Here is a 20,038-nt window from a genome sequence, read left to right on the forward strand (position 1 = left end):
TTTCCACTTTGGGCAAAGCCTCTTTGAGTGTAGGATTATACCAACTACACCCGAGCATTTTAGTGCTGCTAGCTCATCTCTACTAATAACCACAAAGATATTTTACCAGTTAACATTCAGCTCCTTTTATAATATTTTCTAAGTCTAAAGAAGAGTAAAGAGAAGATAAAAATCTTTGACCATCACAGATGTTGATTTCAAGATCTTTTTTAAGGCTAGATACATATACAAACATTGTTCTCCATGCATAACAGCATCAGGATTCTGGTTACAATCCCCAAAAAACAGGAATCTGAAGGTAACCCTGATAAAGCCATTTATTTTATGATGCCAGTGCAGTTGTTTTGGACACTGTTTGGACTGTCTTGCCAGTGTTTTTCTTTTTCAGACATGCATACAAACAAGGTCTGACATATTTTTATGCACATCTTAAAAAAAAACAACACTGCCAGGAGGGTGGCCAAACAGAGACAAAAGTGATTACATCATCCTTATAATAGTGAATGGCTTTTTTATGGCTTGTTGGATTTTCTGTCAGAATTCTGTTTTTAGGGGATACTGATAGAACCCCCCGATACAAAGCTCTGCAAAGAGCAGTGTTTGTGTGAGAACCTAGACTAAGCCATCAAGAATGGAAACTCATGTCAACAGTAGACTTCTACAATATTTCTGCCATATGAGAATGAAACTAAAGCTCCGTAAACAGAAATATTACAATATTGCAGCCTTGAGATTTTCTAGACTGTCGCAATTTAACACATTATTCCAAATTCTTCACAATTGTCAAACTTTAGGAAATAATGTAAGAGAAATTATTGTTTTTAAAATCAGTAGATATAAGAAAAGAGTGGAAACTGTACCTCTGTGAATCTAACATTGACTCCGGTTGATTCTACCATATGAATAAATGAAGCCAAATGTTGTAAACTTAGGATGATGTAGACTGGAACCATGCGTCTTGTAGCTGCTTCATACATGTCTAAGAAAATATCTGGATCTGTGAATATGTCCATCACCACTGCAATGACCTAAAAGAAAAACCTAAAGTTACTCACGGTAATTCCTTCCTTCCTGGAGGATCTGAACAGGGAAGATTTTTTCCCAATGTCTGATTTCAAGGGAAAATAACATAACAGTTATAAGCTCCAGGTTTTAGCAGTTGTTTATTCCTGTTAGGGTTTATTCAGAAATCAGTGTTTGTATGCCAAAACCAGGAATGGAACTTACAGAGAAAAACTATGATTGAAAGATTGTTCTGTGTTTAGTAGACACTCCTTGTTTTGGCATACAAATACTGATCAAAAATACTGATGTGTGAATAAAGCTTTAGGGTATGTGCACACGGTCAGTAAACACTGCGGGTTGGATGCTGCGTATTTGTGCAGTGTCCAACCTGCAGCATCCAGATGTTACAGCATAGTCTCCACAAGAGAAATTTCACCCTACAATGTATTGGACGTGGTGAATTCGCACGGTTCAGTGATCACATGCGGAATCACCTGCGTTCAATAGACGGCAGTTACTGATTGTCTGCACATAGTCTTAGGGCTTATTGAGTTGTCAGTGATGGTCATGTAAGCAAAAACGGTCACGAGGTTCATCAGTGTTCTGAATAAAATGTTCACCAGAGTTTGATCAGTGTGTCTGTTTCTACACGTTACCATCCAAATAACATCACGTTAAAACCATCATGGGTGCCTATACACAAACTTATTTTTGCTATTTTATATAAAATAATAATGCATGTAAAAGATCCTGCAGTTTATTTTTTTATATATATGCTTTAGTACCCAATTTTTTACGTTCCCTTTTTTGGTTGCATTTTTTATTTGTAAGTCATGTGATTAATTGATCATGTGATTCTAAGATTTCTTATATAATTACATGAATTGTAATAAAAAAAAACCTAACTAGTATTGATGAGCGAGTGTACTCGTTGCTCTGGTTTTCCCGAGCATGATCGGGTGGTCTCCGAGTATTTGTGACTGCTCTGAGATTTAGTTTTCCTTGCCACAGCTGCATGATTTGCGACTTCTTGACAGCTTGAATACATGAGGGAATTCCTTAGCAACCAGGCAACACCCACATGTACTCAGACTGGCTAGCAGCTGTAAATCATGCAGCTGTATCAACAAAAACTAAATCTTCGAGCAGTCACAAACACTAGGAGACCACCCGAGCGTGCTCAGGAAAACCCGAGCAACAAGTACACTCGCTCATCACTAACAACTAGTCATGTTAAGGTCTTATTCAGGTTTGTATGTCTATATGTGGACCATTATTTAAGGGTCGCACATATGCACACAAATTTTATTCAATGTTGGTGGTGTCAGGTTTTTCACACGGACCGTGTGTCGTGTGAAAAACATGCAGACATGTCATTTTTTTCTGCACAGCAAAGGTAAGGAGAAAGACTGGACCACAGGTACCTGCATTCCATGTCCGGAACTGAAAGGGCTGCAACCTCTGTTTCCGGGGGAAAGCCTGAGAAAGGCGGACCTTCCCCTGCTGCCGGAGGGAGGTCTGAGAGAGAGACGGAGCTTCCTGCTGAGAGGAGGGGACGGGGAGAGCCTAGAAAGAGCGCACAGCCACAGGAGTATAAGAAGGAAAAGCATGCGCTGTAGGAGGCTTTGGCACCAAGTAAGTGCAGCGTGCAGAGTGGTGAGCAGCACGCTCTGCTTCCCCCATCTTAAAGTGCTGGGCCTGTGACAGGCCGAGCTGCTGCTGTCCGGGATAGGAGATGTAGTGCTGGGGAGATTAGCTGTGCCAGCAGAGCCATGCCAGCAGTGAAGAGCCAAACCAGCAGAGCGGAGATGTGCAGAGCTGTGCCAGCAGAGCGGAGCTGTGTGGAGCAAAGCCAGGTGCCGCACCCGGCGTGATAGTGAGTACTGCACACTCTCTGCCCAAGAGTGACCACATACTTGACAGACCTCTGCATACAGGTCCTCCGTTTGTGGATGACTGACTGTCAGCTCCCCGCTACCCTCCATGCTAGTAGGTGACCCTAGTTGAAGGCAGAGGCTGCACTGAGTGTGCAACACAGAGAGAGACAGACGGCTAGGCCAGAGCTTCTCTACCAAGGACTTGTGTACACAGCGGAGCAAAGTCCTGTTACGATGGTTTCCCATACTAGACTCAGTACCGTGCTAGATACGTTTTAAGCACGGGAAATCTTCCTACCTCCCAGAGACTGCGACGAGACGACCTGCGCCGCTGTTGTCGGTGCCACCGTTGGATTCCTGCCTGTTAGAGACTCCGTCGAGACGACCCGTGCCACTGTTGCCGGTCCCACCGTTGGAACCGTGAACTTTCCTCACATCAGAAGTCTACAGTCTGATAAGTTTAACCTCTTTATTACTGAACTTCCGGTCGTCCCTATCCTACCCTGCCATCCTCCCAGTTCTGCCTCATTTCTTACCTTCACCCTTCACCCCCTACTGCCTGCCATGAGTATTGTTCTTTGTTAAATAAATACTTTAAATCTTGGTCTGCCTCCTGTCTGTGGCGACATCCCGCATACCTGCAATTACTACACTTGGCGTAGTCGGCAGGATGTCGCACAATGGTGCAGTGGTGGCAGATCAAGCTGTTAGAGGGGGGCCTAGATCCAGCATTTCCCTGGGAGCCTTGTTTAAATAACATGCCAAAGTTCAATGGGAGTAATGGAGTTGGACTGAGCGCTTAAGGGGGATGTTGAAGATGCATCCCATGACCCCAGCCCTGGAAGCAGAGGTAGCAGTGATGGCTTTGGACGGGGAGGCTAGGGACTCTGTCATCTTGTGACCCCCTCAGATGAGAGACACTCTGGGAAAAGTGTTGTTAATACTTGAGGAGATGCATGGGGACCCTACAGACATAGGGGAGTTACATATGTGCCTGTTCAGGTGTATTCAAAGAGAGGGGGAGACGGTGACACAATTCATGAATGTGCTGCTGGAACTCCATACTGTCATTGCTCACAAAGACGGAGTAGGCATAGGGTCCATTGACTTAGTGCTGCGAGACCAGCTAGTGACAGACCTATGTGAAGTGCTGCTGAAGCAGGCTCTGAGACAACGCTTGCGAGTAAAGCCAAGCCAAAAGCATGAAGAGAGCCCATTGCTGCTGTTCTGAAGCCCAGTGTCATATCCTGAGGTACTTCACAGTGAAGAATAGAAGTTAGAGGGGAGGTGCTGAGCATCAGAGGTACCCCAGCAGTTGCTCCGAAATTTGCTTCCAGGTCGTGGAGCAAAGAGCGTTCACAGATGGGATACGCTTGCCGCAGAGGCTGAAGATCCAGAAGAAAGCGTCCACCAGACAGACGCAGACATGTGTCAGGACTCTGAACATTTTGATTACCTTTTGTGCATTACTGCCCTTTTCCAAGATGGCGTCTTTGGTTTTAGTCTGTGCTAGAGTATTCTGCCTTGCATACAGCTCCTGATGACTCCCTGGCTTTGCACCTGCACCTGATCCTGTGAACCTGTGTGGAAATCCTGCTACTTAGCTCTGAGTTTCTGCTGCATACATCGGTTTCCAGTAATCCTCCATCTGGCTGCTTGTGTTTGTTTCCATCTGCATTTGCTGGACATGTAAGCTGTTGCTGCTCTGCTTAAACCTGAGACTTTTACCCAGGCCTCCCTGGTTGTGCTAAGATATTATTTGAACTGCCTTATAAGCATATCTATCTGTGTTTGGACTACCAAGGACTTATTCGTGTCAAGTATCCTCAAGAATAATTGTGCTTCATAGACTTTCTGCGTGATTGCATTTTCCTCTGAAGTTTCCTTTAGACTGTTAATCTGCGTTTAATATTTACACCAAGTGTTGTGGACTTGAGTTTCTCTCTGCAACTGTTTGAATCACCGTGTGATAATATAGACTTTACCACTTATAAAACTGTGTCCTGTAGTTGTCTTGTTCCATGCAAAGAGTCTCCTGAGTTATCCCTTATAATCTTAACAGCCACAAAAGAGGAGACTGCTGGAACAATGACTGCAGAAAGCAGACTAGAGCAGGTGTTCTCCATAATTAGATCACTGCAGAAAGATCTGGAAGGTCTGCAAAAGAAGTTTGGAAGCTTTGAACACAATCAACAAGTGTTTGGACAAACTTTGCAGGACTTAAGCACCCGCATGGCAGCCCAGGAAAACAAACTTGCTGGTATAGAGTCCCAGTATGGAAAGGCTTTTCAGGACATAAGCACGCAAATGGCTGCACAAGCGACTTTACCATCTGGGCACCTGCCACCAGCTAGCCCACCTAAGTTGCCCCCATTCAGATTTAATGGTGATCGTGACAAATTTTGTGGCTTTGTGAATCAATGTATGCTATATTTTGATGTGCATGCTGACCGTTTTCCTAATGATAGATCCAAAGTATTGTGTGTAATAATGCTGCTGACCGCACGAGCGCTCGCCTGGGCGAATCCAATGATTGAGTCTCGTGACCCGCGGTTAAATAATTTGGACAATTTTTTGGCCGCTATGGCATTAATGTTTGATGACCCTAATCGCCGTGCAACCACTGAATCTGCTTTATTGTCTTTACGCCAGGCTAAACATTCTGTTATTGAGTATGCTACTGAATTCAGGAGATTAGTGGTAGATACTAATTGGGACAGTTATGCACAATTACCTATTTTTAAAAGGGGTCTGTCTAGCATTGTAAAGGATGAATTAGCTCGCTCTGAATCACCACAAGAGCTAGAAACATTTATACAGCATTGTGTGCGCATTAACATTCGCCTTACTGAGCGTAGGCAGGAGAAGTTTGCTGCATATAACCGTATTTCTAACTTTTCCCTTCCTTCCAAAGAGCCTGCAGGTAAAACATCTCACAAGGTAGAGGAGGTGCCCAGGCAAATTGATTCTGTTCAGAGGCGCGAGAGTAATGAGCGCCGGGAGCATTGCCTTCAAGAAAGTCTATGTTTCTACTGCGGCCAGTCTGACCACTTTCTAATCAACTGTCCCAAGTGTCCCAAGCGGCCTAACAAGGTGCTAGCAGCAGTAGGGGAGTATGACAACTATGATGATGAATCTGACATCTCTGAATGTAGCCTGCCTTTAAACGCTGTATTCCATTCACTTTCTATGACTTCACCAGCCAAGGAGCTAAATGAAAAGAACTCTCACTGTTCTTTCCCAATTAAGATCCTGTGTACAGGACAGTGGATTTCCAGTGCAGCTATGATTGACTCTGATGCAGGTGGCAATTTTATGGATATCGCATTTGCCAAGGAGCATGGTATTGAAATTCAGCAAAGAGCCTCTCCAATTACCATGGAAACAGTAGATGGGTCACCTTTAATCTCCGGGCCTGTGGATCAGGAGATCACACCCCTTGAGATTTTGTTGGAGCCTAATCATCAAGAGCAATTCTCTTTCTTGTTAATTTCTTCTCCTCATTTTCCTGTGATTTTAGGCATCCCTTGGCTGTGTTCTCAGAATCCAACTATCAACTGGGAGACCAAGGAGATTATCTTTCCAACAAGGAGCAACTCAGCATTAACTGAAGCTGTCTCCGAGTCCACAGCTACGGATCCTCCAGTACAGGTATTTACTTTACCTTCAGCATATAAAGAGTTCTCTGACATCTGTGACAAGAAGAATGCAGATCAGCTTCCTCCACATAGGCATTATGACTGTCCCATTGAGTTGCTTCCTGGGGCAGCTATTCCTTTTGGTAATGTATATCCTTTGGCAGCACCTGAGCTTCAAGCCTTAAAGGAGTATATTGATGAAAATCTGGCCAAAGGCTTCATACGTCCTTCTTCTTCACCAGCAGGGGCACCTATATTTTTTGTAAAGAAGAAGGATGGGTCCCTGAGACCCTGTGTGGACTATCGAGAGCTCAATAAGGTAACCGTACGGAATCGTTATCCTTTGCCTCTGATTCCTGAATTACTGGAAAGAGTCCGCCATGCTAAGGTGTTCTCTAAACTGGATCTTCGTGGGGCTTATAATTTGGTGCGTATTCGTCCAGGGGATGAGTGGAAGACAGCATTCCGATGCCGGTATGAACACTTTGAATATCTTGTGATGCCCTTTGGGCTTTGTAATGCCCCTGCAACATTTCAACACCTTGCTAATGACATTTTCAGAGATTTGTTGGACCAGTTTGTGGTGATCTATTTGGACGATATTCTAATCTTTTCTGACTCTCTACAGGAACATGAAGAACATGTCAAAGCTGTTTTAAGACGTCTGAAAGAGAACCATCTGTATATCAAGCTGGAGAAATGCAAGTTTCATCGTTCTGAGATACAGTTCTTAGGTTATATCATTTCTCCCCAGGGGCTGAACATGGAATCTGGTAAGATTCAGGCTATCCTTGACTGGGCGGTTCCCAAGAACGTTAAGGAGGTGCAACGTTTTATTGGTTTTGCAAATTTCTACAGACGTTTTATTCAAAATTTTTCTGATATTGTCTGTCCCATTACTTCTTTGACAAAGAAGGAAAAGCCCTTTAAGTGGTCATCACAGGCTCAAGAAGCTTTTGATCGGCTTAAGATCTGTTTCACCTCAGCACCGCTGTTGATACACCCAGGTCCAACACTTTCTTTCATTGTGGAGGTGGACGCTTCTGATAATGCTTTGGGGGCTATTCTCTCCCAAAGAACTGGAGAGAAGGGTCTGCTACATCCTTGTGCTTTCTTTTCCCTTAGACTAACCTCAGCAGAGAAGAATTACAATGTGGGAGACAAGGAATTGCTGGCTATTATTGTGGCTTTCAAGGAATGGAGGCATCATCTGCAAGGAGCTGCACAACAGATCGTAGTTCTTACTGACCATCGCAATTTAGAGTTCCTCAGATCCGCTAGATGTCTTTCTCCTCATCAGGCTCTTTGGAATTTATTTTTAAATCAATTTAATTTTGTTATTTCGTACCGTCCAGGTTCTCGTAATGGGAAGGCTAATGCTTTATCCCGAATCCATGCTGCGGATTCCGTACCTGGAGCCCCGTCCAAGACCATTCTATCTGATGCCAATTTCATCAGAGTTATCCACGATCAGGACTTGTGCAAGAAGTGCAGGGAGGCTTATGACGGTGATGTATTTCTGGCCAACCCACCTGTTGATATTAATCTTGTCTTTAAGGGTGGCATGTGGTTCAGAGATTGACGTATCTACGTCCCTGAGGCCATCCGTCTGCAGATCCTCAAGTTGGTACATGACTCCAAGTTGGCTGGTCACAGGGGGGTACAGAAGACACAAGAGTTCCTAAGCTGATGTTTCTGGTGGCCAACTTGCCTGAAGGACACTAAGGACTATGTTCTCTCTTGCGAGGTATGTGCTCTTTACAAGACTCCTCGTGTGGCACCTACGGGTCTCCTGCAACCATTACCTGTTCCGTCCCGACCTTGGGGGTCTATATCAATGGACTTTATTGTGGAGCTGTCTACATCGGGGGGCATGAATACGATCATGGTAGTATTTGATCGCCTGACTATAGCCGCTAATTTTGTTCCATGCACCGGCCTCCCCTCAGCTAAGGATAAAGTGAACTTGGTTATTCAGAATGTCTTCCGGCTGCATGGGGCCCCAGATGAGATCATCTCTGACCGTGGAGTACAGTTCACTTCAAGATTCTGGAAGGGGTTTTGCCCTGCACTCAATATTAATGTCTGTCTCTCTTCCACTTACCATCCCCAGACAAATGGTCAGACTGAGCGTACCAACCAGACGTTGGAACAATATCTAAGATGCTATGTTTGCCATATCCAAGATGATTGGTTGTAATTACTGACGTAAGCCGAATTTTCATACAACAATTCTCAGAGTGCCTCCACTAAGTTCACTCCTTTCTTTGCCAATCTGGGTTATCATCCATGTATCTTACCTAGGTCTCATATTAATTCTCCGGTTCCAGCAGTTGAGGAAAGGCTGACTGAGATGAGGCAAAATCTGGAGGTTCTGAAGGAATCCCTGACCACGGCTCAAGAACGTTATAAGAGATCGGCTGATAGATTGCGTAAATCTTCACCCATGTTCAAGGTAGAAGATTCCGTGTGGTTATCAACTAAGAATCTGAAGTTAAACATTCCTTCACAAAAACTTGGACAGAAATTCATTGGCCCTTTCAAGATCAACGGTATTGTGAGCTCTGTGGCCTGCCGTCTGAAGCTGCCTAGGACTATGAAGGTACACCCAGTTTTTCATGTATCTTTACTAAAGCCTGTATCTCCTAATACCTTCCAGGGTCGTGTTGTGCCACCTCCGCAGCCTGTGGTGATTGATGGGCAAGAAAAATTTGTGGTGGAGGAAATTATTGATTCCAGGATTCGCAGGAATCGGCTCCAATATCTTATAAGATGGCAGGGATATCCCCTTGAGGAAGACTCTTGGGAACCTGTGGAAAACATCAATGCCCAACAGAAGATCTCTCGTTTTCATCAAAGATTCCCTGAGAAACCAGGTCCTGGATCGTCCTGAGGCCGCTTCTAAGGAGGGAGTAATGTCAGGACTCTGAACATTTTGACTACCTTTTATGCATTACTGCCCTTTTCCAAGATGGCGTCTTTGGTCTCATGTGCACTGTGTCTTCCTGCTATATAACTCCACCCCAGCCTTTAGTCTGTGCTAGAGTATTCTGCCTTGCATCCAGCTCCTGATGACTCCCTGGCTTTGCACCTGCACCTGCACCTGCTCCTGTGAACCTGTGTTGAGATGCTGCTAATCAGCTCTGAGTTTCTGCTGCATACATCGGTTTCCAGTAATCCTCCATCTGGCTGCTTGTGTTTGTTTCCATCTGCATTTGCTGGACATGTAAGTTGTTGCTGCTCTGCTTAAACCTGAGACTTCTACCCAGGCCTCCCTGGTTGTGCTAAGATATTATTTGAACTGCCTTATAAGCATATCTATCTGTGTTTGGACTACCAAGGACTTATTCGTGTCAAGTATCCTCAAGAATAATTGTGCTTCATAGACTTTCTGCGTGATTGCATTTTCCTCTGAAGTTTCCTATAGACTGTTAAGCTGCGTTTAATATTTACATCAAGTGTTGTGGACTTGAGTTTCCCTCTGCACCTGTTTGAATCACCGTGTGATAATATAGACTTTACCACTTATAAAACTGTGTCCTGTAGTTGTCTTGTTCCATACAAAGAGTCTCCTGAGTTATCCCTTATAATCTTTACAATGTGAGTGCTGGGCATGCAGAAGAGTGGGACACCTGTCCAGAAATTGCCCTACCCAAGTAAAACAATGGCAAAGATCCGCTCACTCCTTTGAAGGTCCTGCTAATTGGAGGGAATGTCGCCCCTGGAGGGAATGGTATGGCCAGAGGAGAAGAGCCCCCCTAAGAGCAAGGCAGTGCCATGACTTTGGACGGCGAGAAGAGATAGAGAGGGTGTCAACTGTCCACGGTAAAATGCCTGCGCTGTCCCGACGCGTGGTGGCGACTCTGGCAGAATTCCAACCTGGGTCTAGAGGTCCTAACAGTGAGATTTGACCCGAAGAGGAGGAAGGGATGGCTGCCCGAGCAGTCCATTGGAGTAAATCGCCATCATGCTTGCCACAAGCTCCCGACAAAGGAGAGAAGGTGACAAGTGTTCCCGAGACGCCCACTCCTACAGTTCTCGTCGATGAGAAGGAAGAGCCGATAGTGTCATCCCCTGAGGTGGAAAGTTTGCCAGCCGTCAGCTCCCAAGATCCTGCTGACTACAGCGCGGATGACGAAGCGTCTGGCCTGCATGGTCTAAACGCATCCGAATCCAGGTCTGGCGGGAATGTGCCTGTCAAGGAGAGGGGGAGCTATTGAAATGTATTGGCAGGACTAAGTCCCCAAACTGAGGAACTCGAGCAAGAAGTCCCTACGGTTTCCGCTGATGATCAAGAAAAGGGTGAACTATCTGCTCAAACGTCTGTTAGCTGCAAAGCTAACGGATGTTGTCGGTCTGTTGTAGGTGCCACCGTTGGATTCCGGCCTGTCAGAGACAACCCGCGCCACTGTTGCCGATGCCACCATTGGAACCTTGAACTTCCTCACATCAGAAGTCTACAGTCCGATAAGTTTAACCTCTTTATTACTGAACTTCCGTTCATCCCTATCCTACACTGCCATCCTCCCAGTTTTGCCCCATTACTTACCTTCACCCTTCAATCCCTACTCCCTGCGAGGAGTCTTGTTCTTTGTTAAATAAATACTTTGACTCTTGGTCTGCCTCCTGTTTGTGGCGACGTTCCACATTCCTGCGATTTCTACACATGGACAAAATTCGTGCTGCACACGTGCACTCTGAGTCATCCGTGTGTCATCAGCATGACAAGTACCGATGCCTGGGAACAAGTGGCACAGTTTGTGCTGTTCTCAGGGGTGCCGGTCGGCTGCTGAAGGCAGCCCTCATCATTGTCTCCTGCAGGCGTGCAACCAGGAGACAATGATTGTAGTTTTCTTCAGCCGCCGGTACATGTCACACCTACACATGGTCGGTACACTGATGAGACACACGGACACACTGACATATGGACAGCAAACACGGACAAAACACAGATATAACGGATGTCACATACATACACCAGTACTGTTTTTTCCTGTACAGGAATCACCACGAAGTGTGAAGGAGGCCTAACATGGTTTTTAACCCATTAAAGAAGCACTTCTCCCTTCAAAGTTTCTATCTTCTTAATATATTGCAGTCATCATATTATATAGCACTGTGTACTTACACGTGCTCATTTTGCCTTTTTTACCCAGCTAATTCTTCTCTTTTCTCTGATCTATGTAGAAACAGGAAGTCTCTTTTCCCTGCATAAATCATTCCTGTATTCAACTCCTGACCCAGCTGCTCCTCCTCCTGCCAGGGACTTTTGTAGTGACTCATGAGTGATGCAGGTATAATGTTCCTCCTGTTTCTACATAGAGTTTAGAAGCATTCAGTTAGTCAATTTTTAATCACGTGATTTCATAGACCTAGTGGAAAACAAGATTTAATTGGGTAAAAAGGCAAAATGAGCAATTGCAAGTACAAAGTGTTATGACACTTGCAATAATATGACAATTGCAATATATTAAGAGGATAAAATCTTTGATGGGAGGAAGAGTGCTTCTTTAAGAAAAAAGAAAGAAGGTCTATATGAGAAAAATAGTGGAATGAAAAAAAGGGTCAAAGGATTGCTAGGAACTACAGGACACAGGTGTATTAGATGAATCCACAACGCGTTTCGACGGTAACCCCGTCTTCATCAGGTGGAGATTTCTCCATCTGATGAAGACGGGGTTATCGTCGAAACGCGTTGTGGATTCATCTAATACACCTGTGCCCTGTAGTTCCTAGCGCTCCTTTGACCGTTTTTTCATTCCACTACTGCACCATATAGACTACTGCATTCCACTCCTGCACCTATCCTCCATTGGAGACACACGATTGGAGCTGCGGTGAACTTATCATTCCATCTGACTTATCTGCCTCCTCTGCGCTCCCCAGAGACCGCAATACACTTGACTGTTCTCTTTTCTTCATTAGATAATTTCAGTAATCTAAATGTCACTTGATAGATTATACAACCTTGTCTCAGATTGTGTACTGTTACCTAGGAGCTTCAAGTTATGCCTGTTTGCTTTTTTTTGGCCAGTTGGATCTGCATGGCAGGATTCTTTTTAGAACAATTTAAGCTAGCTAAAAGTTCCAAATATCAGACAGTTTACCAGTTGAACGCAATCTTTGACACACAAACAGAAATTAGGATTTGTCCCCATAGAATAAAATTAAAGGGGCCAATCAGAAATAGGATAAGCCATCCAACTCTAGTAAAGGGCCATAGATAGTTTTTCTATTTTTGAACATTCATGTAACTTTAGGGAAATCTGTGAAATATGAAGTCTTAGCCGTACATTCATGTCCATTTTGTGTTTACTAAGCTCTGACGATTCATATACAGTATCTGTTTATCGGTTTGCGTCCTGTGCATCTACTTGTTGTTATCTACCTGTTTTTCTCACCCGTAAAATAAATTGGAAGGTTTCCTTCCTGCTACCTAGCAATGGATCCATGAAAAATGAGCAGTACATGAATTCATCAACTTGAATGAATGAGATTTGTCTGCAAATGGATCTGAATGTGACATACAGTGGGATAAATAAGTATTGAGCATGTCACCAATTTTCTGAGTAAATATATTTCTAAACCTGCTATTGACATGAAAATCTCACCAGATGTGGGTAACAACCTATCCAATCCACAAAGACAAAGAAATCAAACCATAGATGTCTATAAATAAAGTTATGTGCAATAATGAGAAATGTCACAGATAAAAAATATTGAACACACTTACTGAATTTGAATTGATAGTTCATACACAAGCATTTGTTGGTGATAATAGCTTCAAGATACCTCCTGTATGGAGAAATTAGCCACACGTCTTGCTCAGGTGTGGTCAATTCTTTCACACAAACAAACACTCTACAAATCCTAAAGTTCCTGTGTGTTCCTTCTATGAACTCAGAGCTTTAGCTCCTTTCATAAATATTCTATTGGATTCAGGTCAGGTGATTGGCTAGGCCACTCTAGCAGCTTTATTTTTTTCTGAAACCAATTGAGACTTTCCTTTGCTGTGTACTTGGGATCATTGTCATGCTGAAATTCAACCCTAGTTTCATCTTCAGCATCCTGGTACATGCCAGCAGATTTTCATAAAGAATGTCTCTGTACATTTGTCCATTTATCCTTCCTTCAATTATATGAAGTTTGCCAATGCCATATGTTCAAAAACAGACCCACACCATGATGTTCCCACCTCCAAACTTCACTGTTGATATGGTGTTTATGAGATGACATGCAGTGCCTTTTGGCCTCCAAATATAGTGTGTTTTATGGCATCCAAAACTTTCAATTTTGGTCTCATCTGCCCAGTCTATATTCTTTCAGTATTTCTCAAGATTGTCTAAATGTTGTTGACAAAATGTTAAATGTGCTTGAATATGTTTTACATGCAGCCCATGGATATTGAGTGCATTATTTATTTTCTTTGAGAGAATTGTACCTGCTGATTCCTGGTCTTTCTATAGCTCTACCGAGTTGGTACTTGGCTTTTGGACGTTCTTTTGATAATTCTTTTCAGCTTTTCACTCCTCTGTCTGAAATCTTGTGGAAAGAACCTGGTCATGGCCAGTATATTGTGAAATGATGCACTTTCCTATTCTGGATTATGGACCGAACAGTATTCACTGGAAACTTCAGCAGTTTAGAAATTCTTCTGTAACCAAAGCCATCAGTATGTTTTGCAACAATAAGGTTGCAAAGGTCTTGAGGCAGCTCACTGGGTTTGCCCATTATAAAATGTTTCTTCTGTGTCACCTTGGTAATGACACCTTTTTATAAGCCATCAGTTGAACCAGATGATGTTATCATTCACTAAGTGGCAGGATTGCTTTCTAGTTACTGCTATATTTTAGCTGGAGTCATAACTTTCCGTGGCTTTCCACCTCTTTTTCTTCATGTATTCAATACTTTTTCCTTGTGTAGTTTCTCACTATTACGCAAAAAGCTTAATTTATAGTCATCTATTGTTATATTCTTTGTCTGCGTGGATTGGATGGGCTGTTACCGACACCTGGTGAGAATTTCATGTTAATAGCACCTTTAGAAATATATTTATTTAGAAAATTGGTGATGTGTTCATTACTTATTTCACCCCCTGTATCTCTGACCTTTATGCAGACCATTAGTTCAGAAAAAAATTCAGACCTTTGAATAGACCCATCAAGCATATGGTGTGCTGCCAGTGGGAAAAAGAACAGACAACACACAGACAACAAACACTGATCTTTGAAAAAGCCCTAAATAACAATACATTCTTTCAAAGAAGATCTTGCGCAACTTTTCGGTACCATTTAGAAACATCATTGTTATTGTACAGTTATGACATCTAAGTTATACGGTAAATAAAACCTGATCCTATTGATAACTTAATAACATAATTGGCTCTACCTACCAAGTAGTCTTATTAGAACTGATTTTAGACTATCGCCATGAAACATGAACCATTCTTTCATCAGGTCATGTCCTCTGAATTAAGATAATTGCATCAAAGGAGGGGACCTAGAAGAAAAATAAAATATCTTCTGGAAGATGGGGAATTTGTAATATGAGCGCTCACCACTAGGTGAATGTTTGTGGAACCATTCTGAGTCAGTATGCCAGCAGATGTTCGAGAAGGCTGTATTTGGCTCCATACATTTTTGTGTGTCACGACTTAGCTGTCGGGTGACTCGGGACCAGTGGCTCTTTCCCTGTCCTTAACATTAGGAGTGCCCTAGCTCGCACTATTTCCTGGGGTACTTCTGAAGGTGAAGATGCCGGGGCTGCCAACTTTGTCTTATCTCCTGAGCTAGCCCTTAGAAGTGTGAAAGGAATTACCACACTTACAAACCAGGCAACAATCACAGATAACTCCTCCAAAACTCCTTCTCACATGAACACCTCTCTGCCTAAGCCATGCAGCAAATGCTAGCTCTGACGTGGGTTTGAATCAAGACCCAGATTACTGAGGGGATGGGATTGGCTAATTGAGCTCAGCTGAGAGTTTAGAGTTTCCAACATGGCTTATGTTCTGCCAAAAGAAATAAACACCATTAAAAAGGTGAAGTGCTTCTTCTTAGCGCAGGAGTAGGAGCTATCGGATGTCTTCATCAGAGGTCTTCTGGCTCCTCTCTGTTGCAGTAACCTCATGACATTTTGTTTTCAAGTTATTTAGTATTTCATTTATTTTGTGATGACTGATTTACAATAACAGCATGCAGCTATGAAGTTTTGTTTCTTTTTGTGGAATAAAGCATTGGAAATGGTTGTTGCGAGGCTCAAATTTTGCTTCAACTCATTTCATGCCCAATTCCTCCTGTAAAAATATTGCCAGTAACTCCATGAAATCCCGTTGTTTACATTTTTCCTTCTTCTTGCAAATACTCTTAGTAGTGCCTGTGCAAGTTTATCCAATGATATTTGTTAAGTTTCATTATAGCGTTATAGTCAATTTACAAGAAACAGTAGTAAATCATTGTGCCAGTAGGCGTATAAGGGTATAGTAGAGAAATTAGATGTAGAGATATTGTCAGCCTGGCGGGAACCAGGGACGGGTGAATGGTGCTGAGACTATATCTGACACCTGGTGTTCACTGGGTAGTTCAGTTTTGTGGTCCATCAACAAAGTTGTCTCTGAAATAACTGCTGTGGCTCTGGGGTGGAAAGGCCTTGATAAAAATGGAATGGGGCCTCTGAATTGCAGGTTCTGGGCAAATAAGACTGGCGCTCTTGAGAACAGAGACTTTGTGGGATGAGGCAAGGGTTTTAAGAGTGGGGACTTGTTGATGAAGTTGGGGCTCTGGATATAAGGGCTTAGGTTAGAAGAAAAAACTTCTGGAATTTGATGAGAAGATCTTTTTCAAGTGAGACTTGCAGGCACATTTACCATAATTTCTAAGTCCTGCTCCAATCCCCTTCCAACCCAATATTCCTCAGCCCATGCCAATTACCCAATTTTGGAGGTACTTTTATATTTACCCTCCTTCAGCTGAGGTGATCAGTGAAACCCGGGACAGTTGGTAACTAAACTATGTGAAGCGATGTAATCATGGGGTATTGTTCCTTTGAAGTGTACAGTGACCTGATAAAGAGGGCTACACAGATGTGCATTTTTCCATTTACTCAGTTCTGTATAGTCAATTGTATCTCTAAAAATGACACTAACCAATAGGCTTCCTATGACACTGTTTGTGAAGAAGAGATAAGCAATGTTGGCCAGGGAACTATTTTACATGCTAATCTGTTTAAATGACATGGGTCTGCAATTATCATAGGGAAACTACTCAGGAATAAGGAATTTTAGACAGGAGAGTCTTTGTCCTTGTATGCGCAGCTATGCCTCTTTTGATACATTCCACAATTTTGTTTGCTTTGACAGCAGCTGCCCATCCCTTAGCTGTCCGCCAATATCAAAATTTTTTTTCAGTGCGATTTAATACATAATTGTATGGGACAGCTTGATTTCCTACAATATAAACTCTCATTTATCCACCTTAATCATTTTTTGCGATACTCCCGCTCATGTTCTCCAGCTTCTCCAAATCGCTCTGTAATATTATATAATCCTTCTTTTTGTTGCAGAGCTTGTGTGAATATGAGAGCAGACTGTCAGTCATTACATGTCTCACACTGGTAATGCCCCTTTCATTGAAAATAAACTTTGGGCAGATTCTCCTGCAGATCAGTGTCCGGCCCATAGATCTTAACAGCTCATTTACATTAAGGTATAATTTTATTCAGCTTCTTATGACCTACATGCTCATATACATTGTTTGGGAGGGCTGATCCGACAGACAGATTCCCTTTAATTCAAGTTCAGAACATAGAAGAAAAAGAAGGGGATACATCTCACCTGAATAGAAGCTTCTGTATTGGAGGATTTGGATCTCATTTGCACAGATGCTCCTGGATCATGAATTACTTTTAATTAATCCAAAATTTCAGCTCCTGTTAGAAATTGAATTTCTTTATTGATTCACAATTTAAAAACACATTTAGCCTTGTGCCATGCTCATCATCACCGCAGTACATGGCTACATGTATTTTAACTGTGATTCAATATAGGAATTACATTTTTACACTGGGTGCTGAAATTTTATCAATAGTTTAGAACAAAAAGTTTAGTCACAGAACTGCCTCAAACTGCTTTCACAGGAACAGGAAGTAAAAAAATGAGGAACTGTTTATATAAAATCTAAGGAATGAACTTTGTGACCTCAGTTTTGTATAATGACATATGTTTATTCATATATCATGTTACAGTCAGGGAAGATCACCAGTAAAAGCTAAAGTGGTTTCCCTTTCGATCAGACAATTGTTGTCCGTTTAGTTGTAAGAAAGAATAGAAGTAAAAGAAAATAAACTGATACAATCACAGAAATTGTGAACAAGGAGGATGCCTTATGATGATCCCTGTGCACATACCTTAGCAGCATTCTGAATTGTTCTCCGAACCACCACTTTAATGTGAGCAGCATTATTGGTAGGAGGATGTGTGTAAACTTCTGCTCGAGTAATTCCTTTCCACGTTTCTCCTTCCGGCCACCCAAGGTCCAGCATTGGAGTTGGTACATCCGAGTTTCCCGGCCAGTAGCTCACGCTTAAATCACTATCTAGCTCTGAATCTTCCTCACATTCCAGTTTTCCTAGTTGAGAATCAACTGCCGAGCTTCCTAGAGAAATAACCTCCTCTCGGGATAAAAATTGTCGAGCTCCTTCATTTTTAAGATAATTGTAGAAAGCCGCTTCCCCAGTAGATAAAAGTATTTCCAAGGCATTTCGTTGTTTTTCTGAATAATAAAATTCAGGACTTGTGTTAGAAATGTCTACAAATTCCAGCTCATCTTCCAAACATTTCACTTGAGAGTTGGCCATTTTAAGACTTAGGGATCTTTTTAGCAAGTTCTTAATGAGATACTAAAAAATGTATTCAGTTTATCTGTTAATACTTTGAAAGTCTTGTAATTGCAGGACTCGGTACATTGAAGGTAATCTCTGGAAAGTAAAACAAAAACAAAAGTACAATTAGCAGATGAATTTATCTATTATGAGTAGGGATGAGCGAATAGCTTCAGTTAGCTCCTTATCCGAATAGCTATAGCACTTACCGAATACCTGCATCGTGGACCCGGATACCTGGAGATCTCCCGATAATCAGCTGTTCAGTGCCGCAGCTTCATGTGTCGCGGCTGTGTGACAGTCACAACACATACATGGAGATCTTGTTTGTTGGGCTCTCCATGCATGTGTTGTGACTGTCACACACCCGCGACACATGCAGCTGCGGCGTCAAAAAGCTGATTATTGGGAGATCTCCAGGTATCCGGGTTCCCGATGCAGCTATTCGGTAAGCGCTATAGCCAGGGCCAGACTGGCTATCTGGCAATTCTGGCAAATGCCAGAAGGGCCTGTCTAGTCATGGGCTGCCTTGTCTGCTACGTTGTTAACAGAATCGGTGTTCTCAAGACACCCATACTGTTAAGAGTTGTGATGGAGCACAAAGTCGCTGACTCTGTCACTTACCCCAGCAGCCCACCCCCCCCGGTATCATTAGAAATATTTGTCTAGTAGTAAATCTTCCTTTCCTCCATCCAGGGGTAATATTAGTAATATATCCCATCTGGTTCATGGGGATGGGGACAACATGGGCCTGTGTGATTTCAAATGCCAGGACTGAATTTCAGCCCCAGTCCATACCTGGCTATAGCTATTCGGATAAAGGCTTATCCAAAGCTATTTGCTCATCCCTAATTATGAGTAAAAGTTAAAGAGAGATGGTGTGAGAATCCACGTGCAAGAGGCATATATCAGACATGGGCTGCATGATTTCAGCCAGTAACACTGCAGCATTTCAAAGAAAAACATACTTTAAAAGCCGCCGGGAATTGAGCCGCATAGAAGACTAGTAGGATAGGAGGGTCCCAATGGGTTTCACCCTGTCTGCTGCCTTTGATTGACAGGTCTTCCATGCATATAGAGAGAGACCTGTCACTCCAGGGGAGCGGTAGAAGCCGCTGGATCCCTGCCTGTCCAATTAGTCTGCCATGTGGCTTGGTCCTGTACATTTTTCTCTGAAACCCCACAATGATCCTGGATGAAATCATACAGTTAGTAAGATGAATATCTAAACATAGAAAATGGAAGAGAGTATTAGGGAGGTAGGGGATCATGGACGTTGTGAAAATTAATATCAGCATCTATAAGAAAATACTCCAAACTAAAGCATGACTCCTTTTAAAATGTACCTAAAATGCTTGGATACAAAACATGCCATTTTTTTAATAAAAAAATTACGTAACTGTAACAATACAAGAATAAAAATCAGTGTTCAAATAGAAATGGGCACAAATAAAGACATTGTATTAAGGGGCAAGATCAAATACTGTAATCAGAGGTTGAAGGCAGATAAAGGTAATAATAGAAAAAAATAGTAACATGACAACACAAAAATACATATTAGGCCGGGGTCACATTACCGTAGAATACAGGTGAGTGCTATGCGAGAAAACATTGCATACCACTCGACCCCGTGTTAATCTA

General features: G+C 42.7%; 1 protein-coding gene across 1 annotated transcript in view; it reads right to left on the reverse strand.

Annotated features, from left to right (window-relative positions):
- The window catches only part of FAM83E (family with sequence similarity 83 member E), a 105,640-nt gene that overhangs the window by 67,738 nt on the left and 17,864 nt on the right, over positions 1–20,038 (reverse strand). Inside the window, exons 2-3 of the mRNA XM_077259476.1 lie at positions 17,924–18,493; positions 861–1,028 (exon numbers count right to left, since the gene is read on the reverse strand). Coding sequence (XP_077115591.1) covers positions 861–1,028; positions 17,924–18,373 — 618 coding nt within the window. The 5' untranslated portion in view covers positions 18,374–18,493. The remainder of the gene's footprint in view (positions 1–860; positions 1,029–17,923; positions 18,494–20,038) is intronic.

The sequence above is a fragment of the Ranitomeya variabilis genome, chromosome 4 (assembly GCF_051348905.1).
Source record: "Ranitomeya variabilis isolate aRanVar5 chromosome 4, aRanVar5.hap1, whole genome shotgun sequence".
NCBI classification, from domain to species: Eukaryota; Metazoa; Chordata; class Amphibia; order Anura; family Dendrobatidae; genus Ranitomeya; species Ranitomeya variabilis.